General features: G+C 42.7%; 1 protein-coding gene across 1 annotated transcript in view; it reads left to right on the top strand.

The window, feature by feature from the left end:
- Window positions 1-20,560, top strand: part of KLHL14 (kelch like family member 14) — a gene marked incomplete at its 5' end in the record, with an annotated part of 109,509 nt that overhangs the window by 55,593 nt on the left and 33,356 nt on the right. Inside the window, 2 exons of the mRNA XM_019518943.1 lie at window positions 7,858-7,947; window positions 16,090-16,168. Of these exons, the coding sequence (XP_019374488.1) occupies window positions 7,858-7,947; window positions 16,090-16,168 (169 nt within the window). The remainder of the gene's footprint in view (window positions 1-7,857; window positions 7,948-16,089; window positions 16,169-20,560) is intronic.

Here is a 20,560-nt window from a genome sequence, read left to right as displayed (position 1 = left end):
ATGTTGGGCCACACCTAGAAAGTTTTCAGTGCTTGTGGGAAGAACAGCAGCACTGGTTTCCATGAGATATAAGAAAAGCCTGTTAATAGGCAAGGATTAAGCAAACATTAGGATTTGAAGTAGTGTGCTTGAAAGAATGGAGATGGGCAAACTTGTGAGAAGAGACTGTGGGTTTAACTTTTGTGTGGAAATTCCTACTCACTACCTGTCTAACAAGGAGAATCCTCCTAGAGTTTGTGCTTGCAGGGAAGGGAGAAGTTTGTACTTGCAGCTGGAGTTTGTGGCTGGAACGGTAAGCCTCTGGGGACACCAGAGTGACCTTTGAGTTTAGCAAATTTGAGGTGCAAATGGAAATTGAGCCAAGAACAGACATCTAAAAGAAACCTACTTGAGAGCAGGCAATTGGGCATCAGTGTATTACCACTGTAGTAGAGGGTCTGATCTTGATTCTACTAGAAGAAGAAATGTACAGCCTTGAACGGCTATCTTGAGGGGTCCAGCAATCTCCAGTGGATCAACATAATATTTCTTCGTGACATTCTCGTTGTGCTGTGGCTTCATTCCATCAGGGACCACTTATCATTTTCTTCCATGAGGAGATTTGATTGTGCAAAATGTCACACAGGAATGTTTCATCATAGGACTGTTACCTGTGAGCCTATGTCATCTCCAGAGATATATGTTGGGTTCTAATTTAGAGATCATAACTCCAGGCTAGAGTATGCATTATAATATAGGCAACTGAGACAAAGTATCACTCATGTAACATTACAATGGGCAGAATATTGCACAATGAACGTTTTTGCTGCCTCCAGCTGATATGGACTCATTGAGAGCTTTCACTGGTCATGATCAGCCTGCTTATTGGGCACAAAGGGTCCAATCTGGCCCACAGGTGAGGCCCCTGCCACTCATCTGACCCGCAGAGCCAAAGGTTGAGCACTACTGAACTAGAGGTTACTAAACAGATAACGTATCCTGTATGCTCTTTGTGAATCTTGGGTTTTGTTTGTTCCCATGCCACTAAATGGCCTCAGTTCAGCCTGAAGTGAATCAAGGTAGTTGGGTAGTGATGTTATGTTTGTTAGTTGCAGCCTCATTCAGAAGATGTCCTGTACCCTAAATGCAGACCTAATAAAAGTGAATTCCTACGTGCAAGTTTTGGAATGGAGTTAAGATAGGATTAGTTGATGCATCGGTCACTATGAAGCAAAAGGACTGCTGAGTCTTCCACTAAGTTGAAAGAGCTCTTCTCTATGCTGCGCCTGGAAATTTTGATACTGGTGTGGCTAGCTTCAGCAACTGAGTAAATAATGATTTGTCTTGATCAGTTTAGGATTTGTTGCCTGCTGTGACTGCCATTGGATTGGCCCAAGGAATTTCTAACTCAGCTCATGTAGTAGATCACACTTGAAAGTTGGGATCTAGTTGAAAGGTGGAAAAACAAGTTACAGATATGTAGTCAAATTCAAAATAGCTGTTCAGTTAGACTAAATCTGTAAGAAAAGGTATATGTTCTTTTCCATTTGTTATTCTCCTCTTTAAAATTTAATTCATTTTCTGGTGATAAGAAAATACCATAGGGTGAAATCCTGGCTCAGCTGAGGTCAGTGCTGTAAACTCCCATGGGCTTCACTGGAGATGGAATTTTGTCTCCCATGCTTTGTGCAATCAGTCATGCAATGCAAACAATAAATAGGTACCATTCAAAACGAACAGTTCACACACAATTCATAGGCTGGCAGTTCTTCATATAAATTCTTTGTTGAATGATGGCAGATAGTAAATATACTCGTGAAAAGTAGTCATTATGCAAATGATTTGTAACGAGAAGAAAAGGCAGTATCTGGTATTTTACATACAAGAAATAATGTGACCAGTTCTGGATCTGGTTCCAGCCTTAGGAGATGGTTCAGAAGCAGATGAAACCATAGTCTTCTGAGCTTTTAGTTTGCCCTTACTCATGCTATTTAACTGGTAGAACTGCTTTATTAGTCTGTTTCCCAGAAGACTAATAGCTGATGGAACTATTGAGTTTCCCATGATTTGGGTGAAGAATATTATCCAGCTAACAGGCCATGTTCTGGAAAGGTGTTTGTTCTTGTCTTTTGTTGTCCTCTATTAGTGGCCTGGTAACTTTTGAAAAACTTTCTTCTCCTCCTTCATCTATACAAGTCTTGATTGTCTGCTCATGAACTACAACAAATAACAAATGTGACTGATGTGGGGCACACAGTGTTGAAGTGCTATGCAGCTGGTGAAAAAATGGTTTCTGTGCCTCATACCCACTACCTGCCATATCCTATTCAATTGAACTGTTATGGCCAATGAAAAATCTAAATAGATTTTTAGATAAAATCTAAAAAGACAAATCTAAATAGAGTCTGTCTATATCAAGTACCTGAGTCCAGTATAGCTTCTGATGGGGGTTTTAGCAGGTATCATTGCCGGATTCAGGCTGCCTGTCTGCCTCTTTGTTAGCAGAACACGTGCTAAGAAGGAAAGGTAATGGTTTGTGTGTGTATGTATCTCAGATCTCAGTCTTCTAGGAAGGAGAGAAAGAGAAAACTCCAATGTAACAAACGTATGCTATGTAAGAATGACCTTATGTACAAATACAGAACGGGAGATAATTGTCTGAGCACTAGCATTATTGAGAAGGACCAGCTGGCTTTGGTGGATCACAGACTCAACTTAAGTCAGTAATGTGATGTAGTTGCAAAAAAAGCCATTAGAGTTTAGAGCTGCATCAAAAGAAGTAAGACACAGGAGATGATAGTATCACTTGACTTGGCCATGGTCGGGCCTCAGCTAATGCATTTGGTGTGTTCTGGGCTCCACATTTTAAGAAAGATGTGGAAAAGATGGAGAGGGTCCAGAAGCAAGTTACAAAAATGATAAAGGGGTTGGAAGGCAAGCTGAACAAGGAAAAGTTGAGACAGCAAAGGTATAATTAGCCTGGAGACAAGGAGATTAAGGGGGGACAGTTTTCAAATATAAGAAAGACTGTCACCAGGAAGGAGAAAAACTGTTTTCCCTCACTGCAAAGGGCAACTCATAAAGCAATAGGTCTAAACAGCAGCAAAGTCGATTTAAATAAAATCTCAGAAAAAAATCTTCACTTTCAGAACAGAAGGACAACAGAAGAAGCTGCCAAGGAAGGTTGTGGGATCTCATTCATTGGAGGTTTTCAACAGGAGACTGGGTCAGCACGGGACTGAATTCTTTAGGGATAGCATTCCTTTTTTCATGCAGGGAGTTGGCCAGATGACCCCTGAGGTCCTTTCAACCCTATGATTCTATGGTTTGGGTAGTGCCCTCCTATTCCTTTGCTGCACTGGTCGAAGATAAAATGATGATGGGACAGGCAGAGGAAAATGAGGTGGGAAGAGCAGGCAGAGGTAGTACTTGTCTGGGTTGCTTCAGTGGCTAATCAGGGACTGCGTCTTGGAGCAAGATATCTGACTGAGGCTTTATGCAAAAAAAATTGGATCGGGGAAGCAGTTTGAGGAGTGGACAGATGCTTTATTGTGACACAGACTACTAGGGTAGGGCTGCTGTTCTGTTTCCAGTGCTATGTGATGGCCTTGTAGCATGTTTGGCCAGAAGTGGTGTATTCTGTTTATGCTTGGCTATGAAGGTGTAGGCCAGTGACGGTCAACCTCTCCACCCCCACTGTATAGGGAAAAAAAAGGCCCCATGTACTGGCCCTGGGTCTTTTGCCACAGTTCTGGGAGCAATTAATGCTGTTACTGCTCCCTCACTGCCAAATTTTTAGACCTGTGGGGAGCCCTGTGGCCCAGATGACACAGCCCTGCAAGGTTGATCTAAGCCACAGACCGGAGGTTGAACACCATTGGTATAGGCTGTTTCTTTGTATCTGTACCGTTGTCATCTTGTGTTTGGCTTATTCAGTGTGTTCTGCCTTGGGTCCAATCACTACAATTTCCTGTATTGTTTTGTATCGGGAAATACATCTGAAAACCATTCCAGGAACATCAGCTCATGCAAAATGCAGCAGACAAATGCCTTTGTTTTGTGAAGCAGCTCTTGGGAAGCACACGGTATCATTCATCTCTGCTGATTTCCAGGATGTTTTTGGGTTTAGTTCAAGATGTTGATTTTGACCAAAAAGCTGTGAATAAGTTTGGTACATGCCTGCCTGAGAAATTGCTTCTTACCCCCGTGACAGTAGCTGACACTCCAGGGCAGACCCTCCACTAATTGAATTGGAAGGGGGCTGCAAGATGAGAGGGGGCTTCTTGAACTCACTGTCACCCTTGGTCCAAAAAAGCCTGATTATGTTGACCTGAGGCTGACAGAGTTTTGAAGAGAGTGTGGGTTAAAGGAAATGATTTCTGCTTATTCTGTCTAATCTATTTGTATCTGTCTGTCTAGGATATTTCTAGTGCACATATCACCTTGGTATCTAAACACATTCCTCAGATGACCAGGGCCCTTCTTTTTAATAGTCTTTTGCCACTTCTCTTAACTTCACTAGTTCGTTTAATAAAGTTGAGAATTCTTGCACAGGGTTTTATAAACATGTGTTATTAGATTTTAAATCTGTTTTGAAAGTGCCTCTATCCAACTCCCTCCTAGTAAAGTGACCTTTTTAAATGGAGGGAAGTGGGTTTAGATGACAGTCATGATAAATGCGGTCATGTTCACTCAATAAAATAAGGCCCAGTGCATTTGAGGATAAATCAGTGAAATGTACAGCCCCACCTGTCTGTCTCCATCATTCATTTCCACTGTCACTTTCACAGTGGCTGATGGATCACAGTTGCTGTAAAATTAGACAGCCTTTAATCTCATTTCATCCTGATTAGCTTCTCTTTACCCTTTCCCTCTAACTCACTGACTGACACGCTAAAAACTCACACTGGGCTGTGTTTGAGCGTAGCGTACAAACTTCTCTTCAAATACCCTTTCTGTGGGGCAAGCAGGTGTTTCCTTGAGTTGAAATTTAAAGACGAGAAGGTCTCAGACTAATGTTAAAATAAATCAGCAGGCAAAAGGACTGCTACAGAATTAATAAAAGCTGTGGTCTGTTCAGCCAGGCTATGTGGGAGGCCCAATTCTTCCCTAGTTACACTTTTGCAAGTCGATGATTCCAATAGTACCGCTACTATTAGAGGCTGACCAGTTCCACCAATTTTGATTCTTCAGTATGAAAAACTACATCTCACATAACAATAAAGCATTTGTTTGTAAAAAGTTACAATTTAAAATTAAAGCTTTATTTCTCCCCTGTAAAATCTGTTTATTCCCATAGTTCTTGCTCATAAGCATAATACAAAATGACAAGGAACACTGAAAATGCCCAAGTGTAAATAATGGAACATTGAGGATTTTGCAATTCTAGTGCAAAAAAAAATTCCTCTCAGATCTTAACTGTTTTTCTACCCTCCATAGATTAGAAAATACACACTGAGCCCACGAGGAGCTTGTAAACTGCAATATTGCTGTCAAGATACATGTGGCTTGGAAAGCAGAACTATGCCCCTAATGCCATAGGAGACGGAGGACACAACAGAATTAGTGTAGTGCCTCATTGTGGTCATCTTTTCACTTTGGGCCTGATCCTGCAGCCTTTCCTTATATAAACTTTCTGGTAATTTTGTTCTGAATAACCATTGAAATGGTGATGACAGGGTTTGGGGTCATTAGGCCCAATCCTGTCCCAGTGGGAATTTTTCCACTGAGTTATGTAGGGGCAGAATTAAACCCTTATCATTCCAGGTTTATTTAGTTATTTATTTTATTAGATTTATATTATCCTCCTGAAAGGGAATCTTAATAGATACATGATAGTTTATATGTATGAGAATGGCAGACAAGCTTAAAATATTGTTTTTTCTCTACTGACCCTACCAATGTGGAGGATAAACAAAGCATTTGCAAAAATAAAAACCAAAGGGCAACAAATATGTATGTGTACTGTGTGGGCATTGCGCTTGTTGATAACTGCTGTATACGAGGACAAGAGAGTCACGGGCCGTGGTCATGGATTCAAATCATTGGCTTAATCCTAAATTAAAAAAATAACAGTTGCAGAGTGGCTAAGAACTGATGACCCTGCCTACTGGAACTGGAGAGTATCTGATTAGCATTTAGGGCAAGAAACACCCGCACTCAGCATTCAAAAGAGATCACCCAGTGTCCTCTGGAGACACTATCTTGTCTTGCATCCCACGCTGCATTACAATGAAATAGTTGAAGCCTAGTTTATCAGGTGAGGTTTAAAATGGGGAAAAAGTTACTGAGATTTAAAGAACAGGATAATTATTTGTATTTGGGAGAACTACTGCACAGTGATTCATAAGACATCAAAATATCTACTCTTTGAAGCCTTTCATTGTGCTAGGAAGCTATATATAGTAGAAAGTGTAGTCCCAGTTACTTGATTACATAAAATTTACCAGTAGCAAATAACATTAATTAATCCATTTCCACTAAACCAGCCTAATTTAAGAATTGCTTCACTTATATGACTTGTAAGAGCACAGACTATGAAAATGATATTCGACCTTTACTGGAAACTAAAAATGTACCTTGCTTATTCATCATTGCCTTGGCAAAAACTTCAGTAAGAAGCTTAAATGAGCCCACTTGATCTTTAAGAAAATGTGTCCTAAATAACAAAGCTGTGCATATTTCTTTTTATTATTATTTGCATATGCTATACTGCACAACTGCAGTCTGAGAAAAATAAAAGATAATAAAACAAATGAAATGAGAGATATATCACCCAAAATAATCCAAGTGTGAGATAGGCTGCCTTTTCTGGCATTGGCAAAAGAGCACAAAGTAAGAGCTGGCCCTGAGTCATATTGATTTCCCACTGCACTGGTTTCCTAAGTGCTCTGTTGATCCGTGTCAAGCAATAAGTTCCCTGCCTGTACATGCACATCACCTCCCCATTTGTCCTCACCTAGATTTAAGGTGCCCATATGATGAGCTGAACAAGGACATCATTTTTCCTACTGGTGTCACTGGGCCAAAACTATTGTGTGAGGTATGATAACTGATGCTGTGTAAGTTTACATTTACCATATGATATTACAGTAATGTTGCATAGCACAGTACAGTACATATTATGTATATAAACAGCATATTTTTTTACTTCAGCTCATGCTGAAGAAACTGTAAATGAACATAAAAAACAATGTTGTGATTTTATAAAAAATAATTCTACTATGTCCAAAGAAGGATATTGTAAACCTATTACCACAGTTTTGATCTTTCTTAACAAAGGGCTTCCTGATTAGATGAATAGAAAATGTGTGATTGTGCTGCTAATGACATTGTACAGGAAATTAAGCGTATACATTTGGAGAAGGCATTAAATCAGCAGGACCTTAATTTAAAAACTTAAAACTGTATGGAAATGCAGCTTGTTCATTGCTGTGTAATAGAAAGCTACTGAACACACTGACTCTTCTTGTGGAAACATTGCCAACAGAACAAAGCTGGGCTGAGGTGTTAAAATGTTTCCTAGCATCCTCTGTTTTATTTTCAGGCAAATATCACAGCTTCACCCATTTTGGTGTGTCTTATTTTTAGAATGATATACATGTGCAAGTCGGACAGGTGTATAGAAAGTAAGAAAGCAGAATTTATGTAACCCGGTTATTCAGTAATTTATAAGATTGAATTACATTAAACTAATATTAAACCACTGGATTTTAGCTGCTTATAATTCACATATTTGGAATAATGTATTCCTTATTATTTTGTAGCTATTCAGTTCCAGTTTTGAGGGCTATTTTTTGTACCATTGTTAAAGTTAATAATTTAAATAACCAGTGTGCTAAAACACAGCTTGACAAAGAATGCTTGTTTTATTTGCAGTTATGCCATATAATAGTGCCCATCACTGTGTTGTGGAAGTTGAAAACTTCTTGTTCGTATTGGGAGGAGAAGACCAATGGAATCCTAATGGTACGTACATAGACAGACAGACAGATTCTCACCCTGATCTCTTTTAATGCTATCTAAAGCATCAAGTGATGCAGCAGTTGCTGAATAATTTTGAAGATCCTTGATTCAATTGTTGAACTAGTCAAGACCAGTTATGTCTCAGCAACGACACAATAAATATCTGGAGCTTTAGCTTCTCCATCATTCACCAGTTCCCTTATCCCCTGAGGAAAGCCACAGGCAACAGAACAAACTCTTTCAAAGGCAGATACAAGGCAACAGCTGTTAAGAATTTTAGCCCCTGTTCCCAGCCCCCTTCCAGTCATAACATCATAATGTGGCTGCAGTAAATGAATGCTTTCTCTCTTGTTAAACAAGATACTTGCAGCTAAAGTTGTTAATGTGTTAATTATCTAGACTCCTAGACTCTTACACTAGTCCTTTTTTCTAGTCTTGTACAAGAGCTTCCCATATAGATTATCTGCTGCTACCTTCTTTTGATTTGATTACTCCATAAATTTACTGAAAAGAGAAATTAAACAATTTAACAGGCTTCTGAGCAAAACAAAAGGAGAATACTGTGCCTTGCAAAATTCACAAAATTGTCAGGGCAATGTTAAAAAGCTTGCACATGAAGAAACAGTTGTAGTTGTAGCAGTCTGTGTAACAGAGATAATTATGACTGAGAAACTATAAAACAGCTTGCAGGTACACATTTTTACTTTAAAACACCAGAAGATCCAGCTGAAATTACATACACTGCATATATTTTATTGTGAATGCCCCATTTCAGCATCTGCACTAAACCAAATTATAGAAAATTGTTACATCTGTTCACTTCCTAAAATCAGAGACAAACAATCTAGTCCACTCTATAAGCATGTTTCCGGTGTAGTTAAAAAAAATCACTAAATGTCTTAGGAGAAAAACTCTTAAGCACTTATTGTAGGATCTCTTATATATTCAGCAGAAGATGTCACATTATTATTATTAATAATAATAATAATAATAATAGAGTAATATCCATTGTCCCCATCTGAGATTGGGGCCCCATTGTGCTAGGCACTATGTATATGTAAATGCATACAAACATTACATGTCTACTGGTGAAATAATTTCTACCAGTTCAAATGTTCTGTGTACAAACAGGCATAGGGCTTCAAATGGTTAAAAATATGCAGACGTGATGGAAATCTCGACCACATGGGACTAGGCTGAAATCTAAATTGACTGGGGTTCAAGCGTTTGAATGAACATTTGTATACCACCCCAATCAATTAGAGCCACTGTAGTGCCCAGTGGTGACAATTAGAGCCACTGCAGTGCCCACTTCAGCATGCCTTGCTCCCGCCCACTGCCCAGGGGAGATGCTCTGTGTCTCAGGCTGCACCAATAACAGCTGAGGGGCTAGGAATGTCCAGCTTTTCTCCTTAGCTCCTACCCCCCTACCGTGTGTGTGGCTGAAGGGCTAGGGACAGACATTCAAAAAGCCTGAGCCTGAATTGTTTCAATCTTTACAGGTTAGTTTAACTTGGCTAGGCTAAATCAGTTTGTGACCCAGACAGACATCCCAGAAATGCAGGGACATGCCTGCAGTGGCTCAGGACAGACCCCAGGAAGTGCTAGAGCAGCCCTCCGTTCCCTTCTGCAGGGAGCTGAGCTGAGGGGGGTGTGGCCAGACCCCAGCAGGACTCTCTCTTTAGGGATGTCTGCCTGCACTGTCCCAAGCGTTTCCCTGATGGCTGTTCAAGGGGCAGGAGTGTTGCCAGCCCCCAACCCCATCCTAGTAATCTGAAGCAAGATGGGGTGATACGGAGCTTTTCAGTCTCCCTCCCTCATAATATCTGGAGCAAATTGACAGGGAAGCAAGCCAGCACGGCGGGGGGTGGGGCAGGCAGGTGCTGATAACAATCCTTATCACTCAATTAGCAAAACAATAGCCTCTGTCCACATTACTTCAGACTTCTTTAAACAGCTTACCAGCTGACCTGTTGATTAGCTCCAAAGCCCCTAAGCACTCACTATTTTGTCTTCCTGTCCCAGTGAATTTGGAGAGAGAGACACACACCCAAACAGGTCTCGGCATTAACTAGCAAACCACATGCTGGCTACAGTCCCTGCTGTGGCAGAAAGGAAGGGATCTCTGCTTAAGCAGTGAGTGCTGAGAGGGGGTGGAAAGGGGGGCACAGGGAAGCCAGCAGACCCTGCTGTGCCTGCAGGTCTGTGCCAAGTTGCAGCCATGGAGGAGATGGGAGTGGCCAGATCTGCTATGGAGCAGAGAGCCCCAGCCAGCCCAAAGCATTCTGGCATTCTGGGGGAGTCTGATACAACTTAAACCAGTAAGGGGTTTGGGACAGACATTGTATAAACCAGTTTGAGCCAAATCAGTTAAGTATGATACTACATTCAACCAGGTTTATCTCAGACTCGTTTCAGACATTTTCAAACTGGTTTATGTGCATTGAACATCTGTTCTGTTACAGGTTTAAACCAGTTTCTGATCACTTAAACTGGTTTATGTGTAATGTCTGTCCCTAGCCAAAGTGTGCAGTTTAATGTTCTGTGGGGTGGGAAGGAAGGAAGGGGTTGGAGATTCAGCCCTTCAGAGTCCTTTGTTTGCACCCCCATTCTGGTTGTGGGGGCTGGAAGCAAAGAGCTGTCAAATCTTGCAGGGGGAATCTCCCTTGTGGCACATTAAACCCTGAGCTAGTGGCCCCACACATAGGACTGCAAATGTGGAGAGGTGGTGGAGAAATCTACCCCCCACACTCCTCGTAGGTAAATTGAAGCCCCAAAGCTTGAAGCATTTAAGTGCAGGGTTTAATGTGTGCCATGTCTGCAACCCAATACAGGCCCCAATTGACTTGGATGTGGGAGAAGGGCTGTGAAGTGTGGCATTGGGTTAAATGCTTCCCCACCCCAATAGGGCTTAGTGCTCTGAGCTCTGGCTGCTGTGGAAGAGCTTCCTGTGGCCAGAGCTCCACCAGCACATCAGGGAAAGTGCCTCCCCCACCATGACCAGAGCCCCAACTGTGTCTGCGGCGGTAGGGGAACAGCCTAGCTGCCTGTGGTCAAAGCCCCCAACCCCAGCCATAGCCCCAGCTTCAAAAGACACAGACCCACTCTGGGTCTGCTGTGTGACAGCCTGACAGCTGTCAGGGAAAGTTGTGAGGAGGATGGGGTGGTCTCTTGGGACCACAAGCCAATCATCCCTGACTTATCATCCCCTGGGCTGCTGTCACCTCTTTCTAGCTGACAAGGCATGCTGGGATGCAGGCTCTGGAGCCTCCTGGCTGGGTGTTGTCTGCAGTGCAGGCTGTCTGCAGGGCACGCAGGCAGCCCTTTGCACATATGTAATGCTTTTACCGGTTGAATTTCAAATGGCTTAAACTAAGTGGCTGAACTTCAACCAGTTGAATTGAACATTTGCATGTATCCTATATGACTATATATATGTCTGTACCATAGTAAGACACAGTCCCTTCTCCAAAGGGTTTATTAAAGGATAGTTATTCTAAATAAAGAGTACAGGAAGTGTAATTACCCACATTTTGAGTGGAAACTGAGTCACAAAGATTAAGTGACTGGAACAGGAATGAAATCAGTGGCAGAGGCATATGAACCCAGATCTTCTGTCTGTATTTAGAGATTTATACCATCTTTCTCAGTACCTTAAGGCTAAGGATATCTGAATCAACTATTAGAGCCGGAAGGGCTTCCCCAGATATAAGGCACTGAGCCTGGAACTCATAGGATTCAGATAATCATTCCATATAAATATCAAATAAATGGTTTATGGGAATAACGAAATTGGGTGATCACCAATATTGATGATCTCCATACTCTAATAAAGATGTATCTTATGCATCAGGAAAACACGAATACCATGAGTACTTTGTCTAACTGCTGGACTTGTTTCTTTGAACTGATTTAAAATAAATGGGGCATTTCATAACAACGCACACTATTCTCCCAATTACATTTATTCTAAGGCCCTTTTCTATCATTCTGGCTGTGTAAAAGGGAATTAAAATAGGTGTGACTGTAATTGACCTGCCAGAGTACTAAAGAGACTGCATTTATAAGTGAGAATTTGTTGAGTGCTTTTCATGTGAATCAAAACTAGGACTTTAAAGCTGTTTTTTTTAATTAGAAAGGTACTCCCTTTACATTGGGAAAAACCTGGCCACTATTGGCATAAGCCACCAAACCAGGAGATAACTTACAAATCCTGTAAAGTTTCTACAAAGAATCCATGGACCCTCCACAATGATCTTTGGGCTTCTCTCCACCCAGAGATCATGGGGGTGGGGGGGTGCAGTTTCTCACTACTACCTCCTCTAATGGCTATTTGGAATCAGCTACAAAGAAGGCCTGTAAATGTTGATGGGATTACCATTGAATATATATGGTGGTCATGAAGGCATGTGTTATAGAATGGTGCTGTTCCCCAACAACACAGCTAGCACTGTCCCTAATAACCTACAGAATAAAGGTTGAAAGCCTTCTTGGAGGATTTGGTGTGGGTGGAAGGAGAAACTGCTACCCTGTCATCCCTTGCACTGATTTACCTCATCTGGCTTCCCTCTACTCACTTTACTGTTTGAAGTTTCTGTGTAGGGAGAAGTGCTTCCTGACATGCATACTTCCAGACTGATATGCAAAACAAAATAATGCATTTCTTCTAAACTGTGTTCCAAGAATATTTTGGAAGATCAACAGTGGAGCCTGTTATGCTGAGTTTTATAAACATCCTTCTACTTACACTAGTGCTTAGTGCATTAAGAAGTCCACCCTCCCTCTCCCAAATCAGGGATGTCTAAAGTAAAAACTAAAAAGCTATAATTACATAGATTTCATAGATATTAGGGCTGGAAGGGACCTTGGGAGATCATCAAGTCCAGCTCCCTTCCCCAGGGGCCAGAAGTCAGCTGGGGTCAAAGGATCCAGGCAAGATAAACGTCCAAATGTCTCTTAAAGGAGTTCCAGAGTAGGTGCTTGCACCACCTCTGGTGGCAATATGTTCCAGGCCTTGGGGACTCAGACAGTAAAGAAGTTCTTCCTTATGTCCTGCCTAAAACAGTCTTGGAGGAGTTTGGGACTGTTTGACCTTGTCATCCCTTGGGGCGCTCTGGTGAACAAACTTTCCCCCAGATCCTGATGTACACCCCTTCCTCATATACTTATAGGCTGCCACCAGGTCCCCCCCCCCGAGCCTGCGCTTTTCCAGGCTGAAGCATCCCATAGCTCTTAACCTCTCATCATAAGACCTGTTTTCCTGCCCTTTGATCATGTGTGTGGCTCTCCCCTGGACTCTCTCAAGCTTCTCCACATGCTTTTTAAATTGTGGAGCCCAGAACTGGATGCAGTACTCCAGCTGCAGCCTCAACAAGGCCGAGTACAGTGGAAGGATGACATCCTGGGATTTGCTTGAGAAGCATCTATGGATGCAAGCCAGAGTTTTGCTCGCTTTACCAGCTGCGACATCACATTGGTGGCTCATATTCATCTTGTTGTCAGTCATGACCCCCAAGTCCCTTTCGGCCACGTTGCTAGCAAGTGTAGCACTGCTGAGCCTATAAGCATGCTGTGAGTTTTTCTTTCCAAGGTGGAGTACCTTGTATTTTTTGGTGTTGAACACGATCAGGTTTTCGTCTGCCCATTTTCTGACACTGTCATGGTCAGCCTGGATCACCATCTGTCCTCAGGTGTGGACGCTATACCCCAAAGTTTGGTGTCATCGGCGAACTTGGCCAGTCTGCTTCTGATACCAATGTCCACATCATTAATAAAGATGTTCAAGAGTATAGGCCCAAGGACAAACCTTGGGGGACCCACTGGTCACGGCGCACCACAATGATTTATTTTTGTCAACTACCACTCTCCAGGTGCAACCTTAGAGCCAGTTCCCCAGCCATTGGACTGTGATGTAGCTGAGGCCGCAGTTGGCCAGTTTTTCTGTGAGATGATCATGGGATACCAGATTGAAGGCTTTTTAAAAATCAAGATATATAACATCAATCTGCTCTCCCTTATCCAGGTGATGTCACTTGGTCATAGAAGGAGATGAGATTGGTTCCCCCTCTTCCCTGTCTCACGTGCCAGGTGGCTCCAGTCGCGTGGCTTCCTGGGTGGGCTGGGCCAAGTAGGAGCCGGGGGGGGTGGGGCGTGACCCTTCTCGGCTCCACTCTGCTGCCCTGCAGCTGGGCCACATCCCTCCCACTACCATAATACCATTAAAGAGCTCTAAGGACACAGTAAATGAAGAGGTCTTTGGTTTGCAATATTTATAACAGTATTAGAACCATCCAAAATGGAAGCTGATGCTTGTATTCAGTATATACTAGACACTGATCTATAGGTGTCTATACATGTGCTGGGGAGGTGGTGGGGCGAGGAACGCTTGAATTAGAGTACCTGCAGCATCTTGTGTATAAGCATCTCTGTGCTTCAAAATGGTGGTGGGAGTGCTTTATCTAAAGCTTTTTGATGAGCTTTAGATAAAGCGTCTCCAAGGCCACTTTGAAGCATGGGGATGCTGATACATGAGACGTGGAGGTTAGCTGGAGCACAGCAATTACCACATTCCAGCAGAGTTGATTAATTGAGTCTGCTCCAATGCACTGTAATTACAGTGTATTAGAGCAGCCTTTGCGCTTATGTATGGACACGCTATATTTCCATTCCCTTGTAGCATTGAATATATAAACAAATAAACTAAAAAAAGAGAACTGCAACTAATATGACATGGACCCGCCCCTGCCCTGGTATTTTTCCTGATTGTTGCATTGTTGCCCCTAAATTTCATCTGCTTTTTTTCTTCATAGCTTGTAGGGACTGAGGGAGAGACAATAGGTAAATTCCTGGCCTTTCTGAAATCAGTGAGTTAAGGCGTTGCCTGGCCCAACAGGACCTCATCCTAAATAAGGAACCTGAAGACCTGGATCTGATAGAAACTACTATACTATTCAGCAGCTGCCTACCCCAATTCTTTCAGCAAGCAGCATGCTCATATACAGTAGAGAAAATAAGATTGCTTTCAGAAGGAGTCATCAACATATTTCTATGTAGAATGTGACCTTAAGTATTTTGAATAAAAAACTCTCTTGTGTATATATTTTTTTCTTATGTATGATCTAACTATTTTACTAACTTAGCTTGTGGCATGTGTACATAAGAGGTGTGTGGCAGAGGGTGTCAACACTACAGATGTTTTGACAATGTAAAATATTTGCCCTGTACAATATCTGCTGACCGTTTATATAATGGTGACATACGTGGCTAAGTTATTCAGCTGTCTTTTGGAGCCTCTAATTCAATTTTTTAGTCACACGTACATAAACAAAGGTTTCTTTTTCAGAGACCCTCATGTGTTGAAGTCTCAGGTGTTACACAGAAATTACCATGTACTCTTTGCTTCAGTCTTCTTGCTTTGTTGTCAATCTGCATGTAAAATAATCTGCAGTTCTTAATATCATGAAAACATGAATACAATTCTGGGGCTTGACAGCAGGGATAAGCTAGTTAACTGGCTTATGTTGCTCATGTTTCCCATTTTTAGCTAACACACATTGAATAAGACTCTGGCAGTATATTCTCCCCTCAATGCACAAGTATACCTTCTACTAACTTATATCAGAGGAAGATAGAATAAACTTAATGTAAAGGCTGTACAGTTTATGCTTATGGTTTGTGTAGGTCCTGGTTATTTAAGCAAAACTTTTACACTGCTCCAAATAGAAATGAAGTAGGGAGGAAAAAGTACAGGTTCTACCTATGATTTTTCAACCAGCCACAAAATCCTCCAGGCATAAAGATGTCATGAAGAAGCCCCTTCTTGGGATAGAACTTGGTATTGTGTAATGAATTATGGCAGAGTTGAAAACACTGGGACATCTATTTTAAATACAAGTCTCAAACTTCATATTACAGAGAGGAAGAAGAATCTTTACACATTCTTACTTATGCCATTGACACTTGCTAAACCAAATAAGGTAGTACCCAATTACTTGAATTATCATTGTGCATATACTGAGATTATTTAGTATTATAAAGATAAGCCCATCGTAAAATCTGCCAACTTGTAAAATATAATAGCAGCTTATACAATAGTGATGCTAAATACATGAAATAAACCACTATCAAAATAATCTATCTTTACAGGGAAACACAGTACAAACTTTGTCAGCCGATACGATCCCAGGTTTAACAGCTGGATACAACTCCCACCGATGCAAGAGAGGTAAAAATCTACTACATACTTTAAATATTGGTTATGTTGTCCTAAAAGGAGCTGAGGATTAGCTTAGTTTTGGAAGAAGGGAATCCTAAAACATCAGTAAAGAGCTGAAGATACAGTCGCAGTGGGCTGGTGCTGTTCTTTATACTCCTAACTTTACTGAAACATTCTAAATTCAAATTTCTTGGGACCAAGTCCTGAAGTGTCAACACATGCAAAATATCCATTGACTTTATGATGGGAGAATTGTCTCAGTAGTGATTACAGGATGGTGCAGATATATGTTCTGTCATGTTCCCTGAGCCAAATGGCACATAGAATATGCAGTAGACACCTGATGGTTACTGTCAAGTGTCTGTTATAAGCAAGTGAAACCTTCATGTGCAAATTAGTCCCTACAAGGAGGAATTTTTCTACCACTCCAGCAGTGCAAATGTATCCTGCACCTCAGTGGTCTTTGCGTGGTCTGCCAGAAACTATGGCAGCCGATACAGATTAGAGCAGCATTCAGTTCATACTTTCATTTTGTATGAGGACTGGCTTCGGCACTAACACAGAAGCAGGCCCAGTGAGATATAAGCAAGGATCCAGGTTTTCCAGTTGCCATGGAAAAACGCAAATTTTCTCCTTTAAAGAAGAAAAGCAAGAGAAACCACAGGTTTCCCTTTGCAGGCTGGCAGAATTTCAGCCTGCAAAGGGCTGCTTGGGGCTGGGGGGAGCAGGACGCAGGGGGCAGTATGTGCATATACACACATGCACATGGCGTCCCCTGGAGAGCAGCTCTCCCAGCTGCCTGCAAGTAAGTCTATGGGGAGGAGGGCTCATAGTTGGGGTGGGGAAGGGCAAAGTTTGCCCCTATGGTGAGGAACGCAGTGGGGCAGGGTTGACAATTGAAGATATTGCCCAGTGGTGATATGGTCTACATGTCATATCCATATACAGGATTTACCTTTATAGTTGTCAGGAATGCTGTGAAAGATCTAAGACTGATCTGGGCTACCTTAGCTCTACATTTCCATATTTACAAATACTTGGGCATCTTTTTCCTGCTTTTAAGTTTTTTTTAATTAGAAGAGCAGTGTTCTGTTTAAGGCAGGGAAGGGCAATTATTTGGACTGGAGGGCCACTTAAGGAGTTTTAGTGAGCTGTTGAGGGCTGGGGAGGGTGCTTACTTGGCCTTGGACCCCCTTCATAGATTCATAGATTAAGGGTCGGAAGGGACCTAGTAGATCTTCTAGCCCGACCCCCCGCCAGGGCGGGAGAACAACAAAAAACCCCAAAAAGAGAAATGGGACTCAAACGAGTCCAGCCAGGTAGGCATCCAGCCTCTTCTTAAAGACCCCCAGGGTAGGGGCCAGCACCACTTCCCTTGGAAGTTGGTTCCAGCTCCTAGCCGCCCTAACTGTGAAGTAGTTTTTGCGGATGTCCAATCTATACCTCCTCTCCATCAGCTTGTGCCCATTACTCCTTGTTATGCCAGCGGGCGCTAGGGGAAACAGAGTGTTTACACTGGCTGACATGGTGGGGTGGGGAATGCAAATTGATCCTATCGACCCCCAGGCTTATGTGCCCTACACCTACTGTCAGGGGCACCAGATGGAGCAGGTGAGCAGGGAGGTGGGTGGGATCTCCATGGAGACAGGCCTGGGACCCCCAAAGGCAGGGTGTGCTCAGCCTGGTGGATGTAATGGGGCTGCAGGCGGTAGCAGCACAGGCCTGAGGCAGAGCCACAATCCCTGCACATCCCTGTGAAGGGCGCTGGTGCCCCGGCCCTGGCCCCACACTGTCGCTGCCCTGCGATCCTGCCCCAGCTCCAGTCCCATCTACCCATGGCCCCATCCCATCTGCCTGGCCTACTGCGCCCTGCCCACAGTGTCCATGGAGACACTGCCCACCTGCTCGCCCACTGTGTCTAGTGCCCCCAGTGGTGGGTGTGAAGCAAATGGGTCAGGATGCCTGGGCAGTGGGGCCAGGTCCAGCAGTGGCAGCAAAGACACTGGCAGTGGTATCTGGAGTGTCAGGGCGAGAGCAAGCTGCCACTGCAGGGGCTTCCAGGAAGGCGAGTCTGGCTGCTGCGTTGCCCCTGCCCCATCACCCGACCACTCAGTCCCACAGACTACAGCCCCAAAGTACCTGACACTTGTGCACAGGTATAGGGAGGGCTGTGCTAAGCACCAAGTAGTACCTCCATGCCCAGGGGCAGCCTCCTGTGTCTGGGCCAGGTGAAACTGAGGGACCTACCATCGGCCAGGTAGAATCACTTGGCAGGCCAGATCTGGTCCATGGGCCATATTTTGCCCACCCCTGTGTTAAGAACCTTAATTTATTTGTATACCTCTTTACAAGCTTTCCTTTTAAAAGGGTTTTGCTTCTGGGAATTATATGTGATGATAAAACAGCTTACAGTTCTGTGATGGGGTATATAGACTAAGCAAAACTAGAAATGCCCAGCACTCTAGGCATTCCTTTTAAGTGAATATGAAGTGATATGGAGGTCATTATCAGTGACCTCGAAGCTAGTAACATATTCTTGGGGAATCTGAAACTTTGGTAGCGAGCTTGATCTATCTCTTTGCCAGGGCCATCCCTGAGTGGGGGGGAATTGGACCCTGAGCTTTGGGGGTCCCCGTGGACGGTGCCACACAGGCCCTGCCATGGCCATCGTGCACCACTAGTTCTGTGTTCTGGCCACTCGCTCCTCCCCCCCAGCTCCACACTCCAGCCACTTGCCCCCTCAGCGCCACATGGGCTGATATGCCCTGGGTCCTGCACACCCCTAGGGATGGCTTTGCTCATCACTAAGCATTATAAATATCTGGGAGCAAAACTCCGGAGAAGAGTATGGTTACAATATCCTCTCTCATATCACTACCCAGACTTGAGAACAGCACGTGTCTGATTCTTGATTGATCAAATAAGGTTTGGATTAGGGAAGAGCCTTCTCAAACTCAAAATAGGAAAGCATTGGGTGTGAGCAGGGAGACAATAGTAGGGGGCTGGCCATTTTTGTAACACTAGGAAACATGGAGAAGGTTAATGTTAATATATGTTTGAGTGTAACCTTAACTTTGTGGAGTGTCTGAAACAAAGTATTCCTGGAGATTCTCAACAGCACTCAATGTGATTGTGATACAGAAAAGAGAGATGATCTAAGAAGGTGAAATTTAGATCTGTACTAGATATGAGGTTACATCTGAGGTAAATTCTGTTTTGGGACTAAGATTTGGGTTTGGATTTAGTTGTGATGAAATTTTGATGAGTTGTTCTTGTGATATCTGATGAAAAAGATTGGAAATATTATGGGGATTTAGCTTTATCTGAACTACAACTAGAAAAGATGCCCCTGAGACAGTTTTTTTATAGGAGTTTAATTCTGAACCCTTCAGAAATGAAAAAGGGTTTAGATTTGATGCATCTCTTCAACAGATCTAGAAAATGACTCCTTTACTGTTGACCCAAATGGTGGAACATAAAAATTTCACAGGCTCCTTCAGAATAGTAGCCAGAATACAAAAGTAAGTTTTTTTGAGGGATCATCCAGTGATGGAAAAAATGTCATCAGGAGTTGTTGTTTTTTTTAAAGAATGCTCTTTTCTTCCTAGACTATACTGACTTGCTTAAAAGGTGCTAGAAGGTCTGTCAAGGCGATAATTAACAGATAACATACCTGATTAAAGAGCTGTTATGCCATCTGATCCTCAGTGCCTTATTCAGGCAAATGCCTGTTAGTCAATAAGCTTTGTTTTTCCAAGTAAGGAGTACAGGATCAAGCCCTCTATCTGCTAGAATAATGCAGGCACCATTGACAAGCCAGAAACGGATCCATCTGAATCATTGTAGCCCATCAAGTCAAGATCTACTTAGGTACTATAGTCAGAAGATAATCAGCCAGACAAACTATAATGGCATCTTTAAAATGTCTGTTAGGTAACTGTCAGTTGCATTCACAGGCGGTATATTCTTAAATTAAAAATCTATATGAAATTTGGATGGATAAACTTTTATCTCCAATGCTAAAATCTGTATTTGGCTGATTTCATTTTCTGAGTTATGAGGAAAATATCGAAATATTTAATCATTCCAATTTTAGATTCAGTGGTATGGAGGGGTGCACACTTTGTTTTGTTTTACTGAGAACTTTTCTGTGCAAAGATCATTTCAAAACTGTTTTCCTGTGATAATACTTCGTACTTTCAAGTATAGCTCTTTAGTAAAAATACTAATTAACTTAATCAGGGCGGGCAAAATACAGCCCATAGGCCAGATCCAGCCCACCAGACAAATTTATCTGCCGTGTGGGCACCTACCAATTAATTGTATCCTGCCCAGCCCACACCTCACTCCCACCCTCGTAGTTGGAAGGGCCCAGCCCAGGCAGCACATAGCTTCTGGCTG

The sequence above is a fragment of the Gavialis gangeticus genome, unplaced genomic scaffold, assembly GCF_001723915.1.
Source record: "Gavialis gangeticus isolate Ggan-Ray unplaced genomic scaffold, GavGan_comp1, whole genome shotgun sequence".
In the NCBI taxonomy this organism is placed as follows: domain Eukaryota; kingdom Metazoa; phylum Chordata; order Crocodylia; family Gavialidae; genus Gavialis; species Gavialis gangeticus.
Note: the sequence above shows the minus strand (reverse complement) of the source record. Positions and strands in the feature narration are given on the sequence as shown.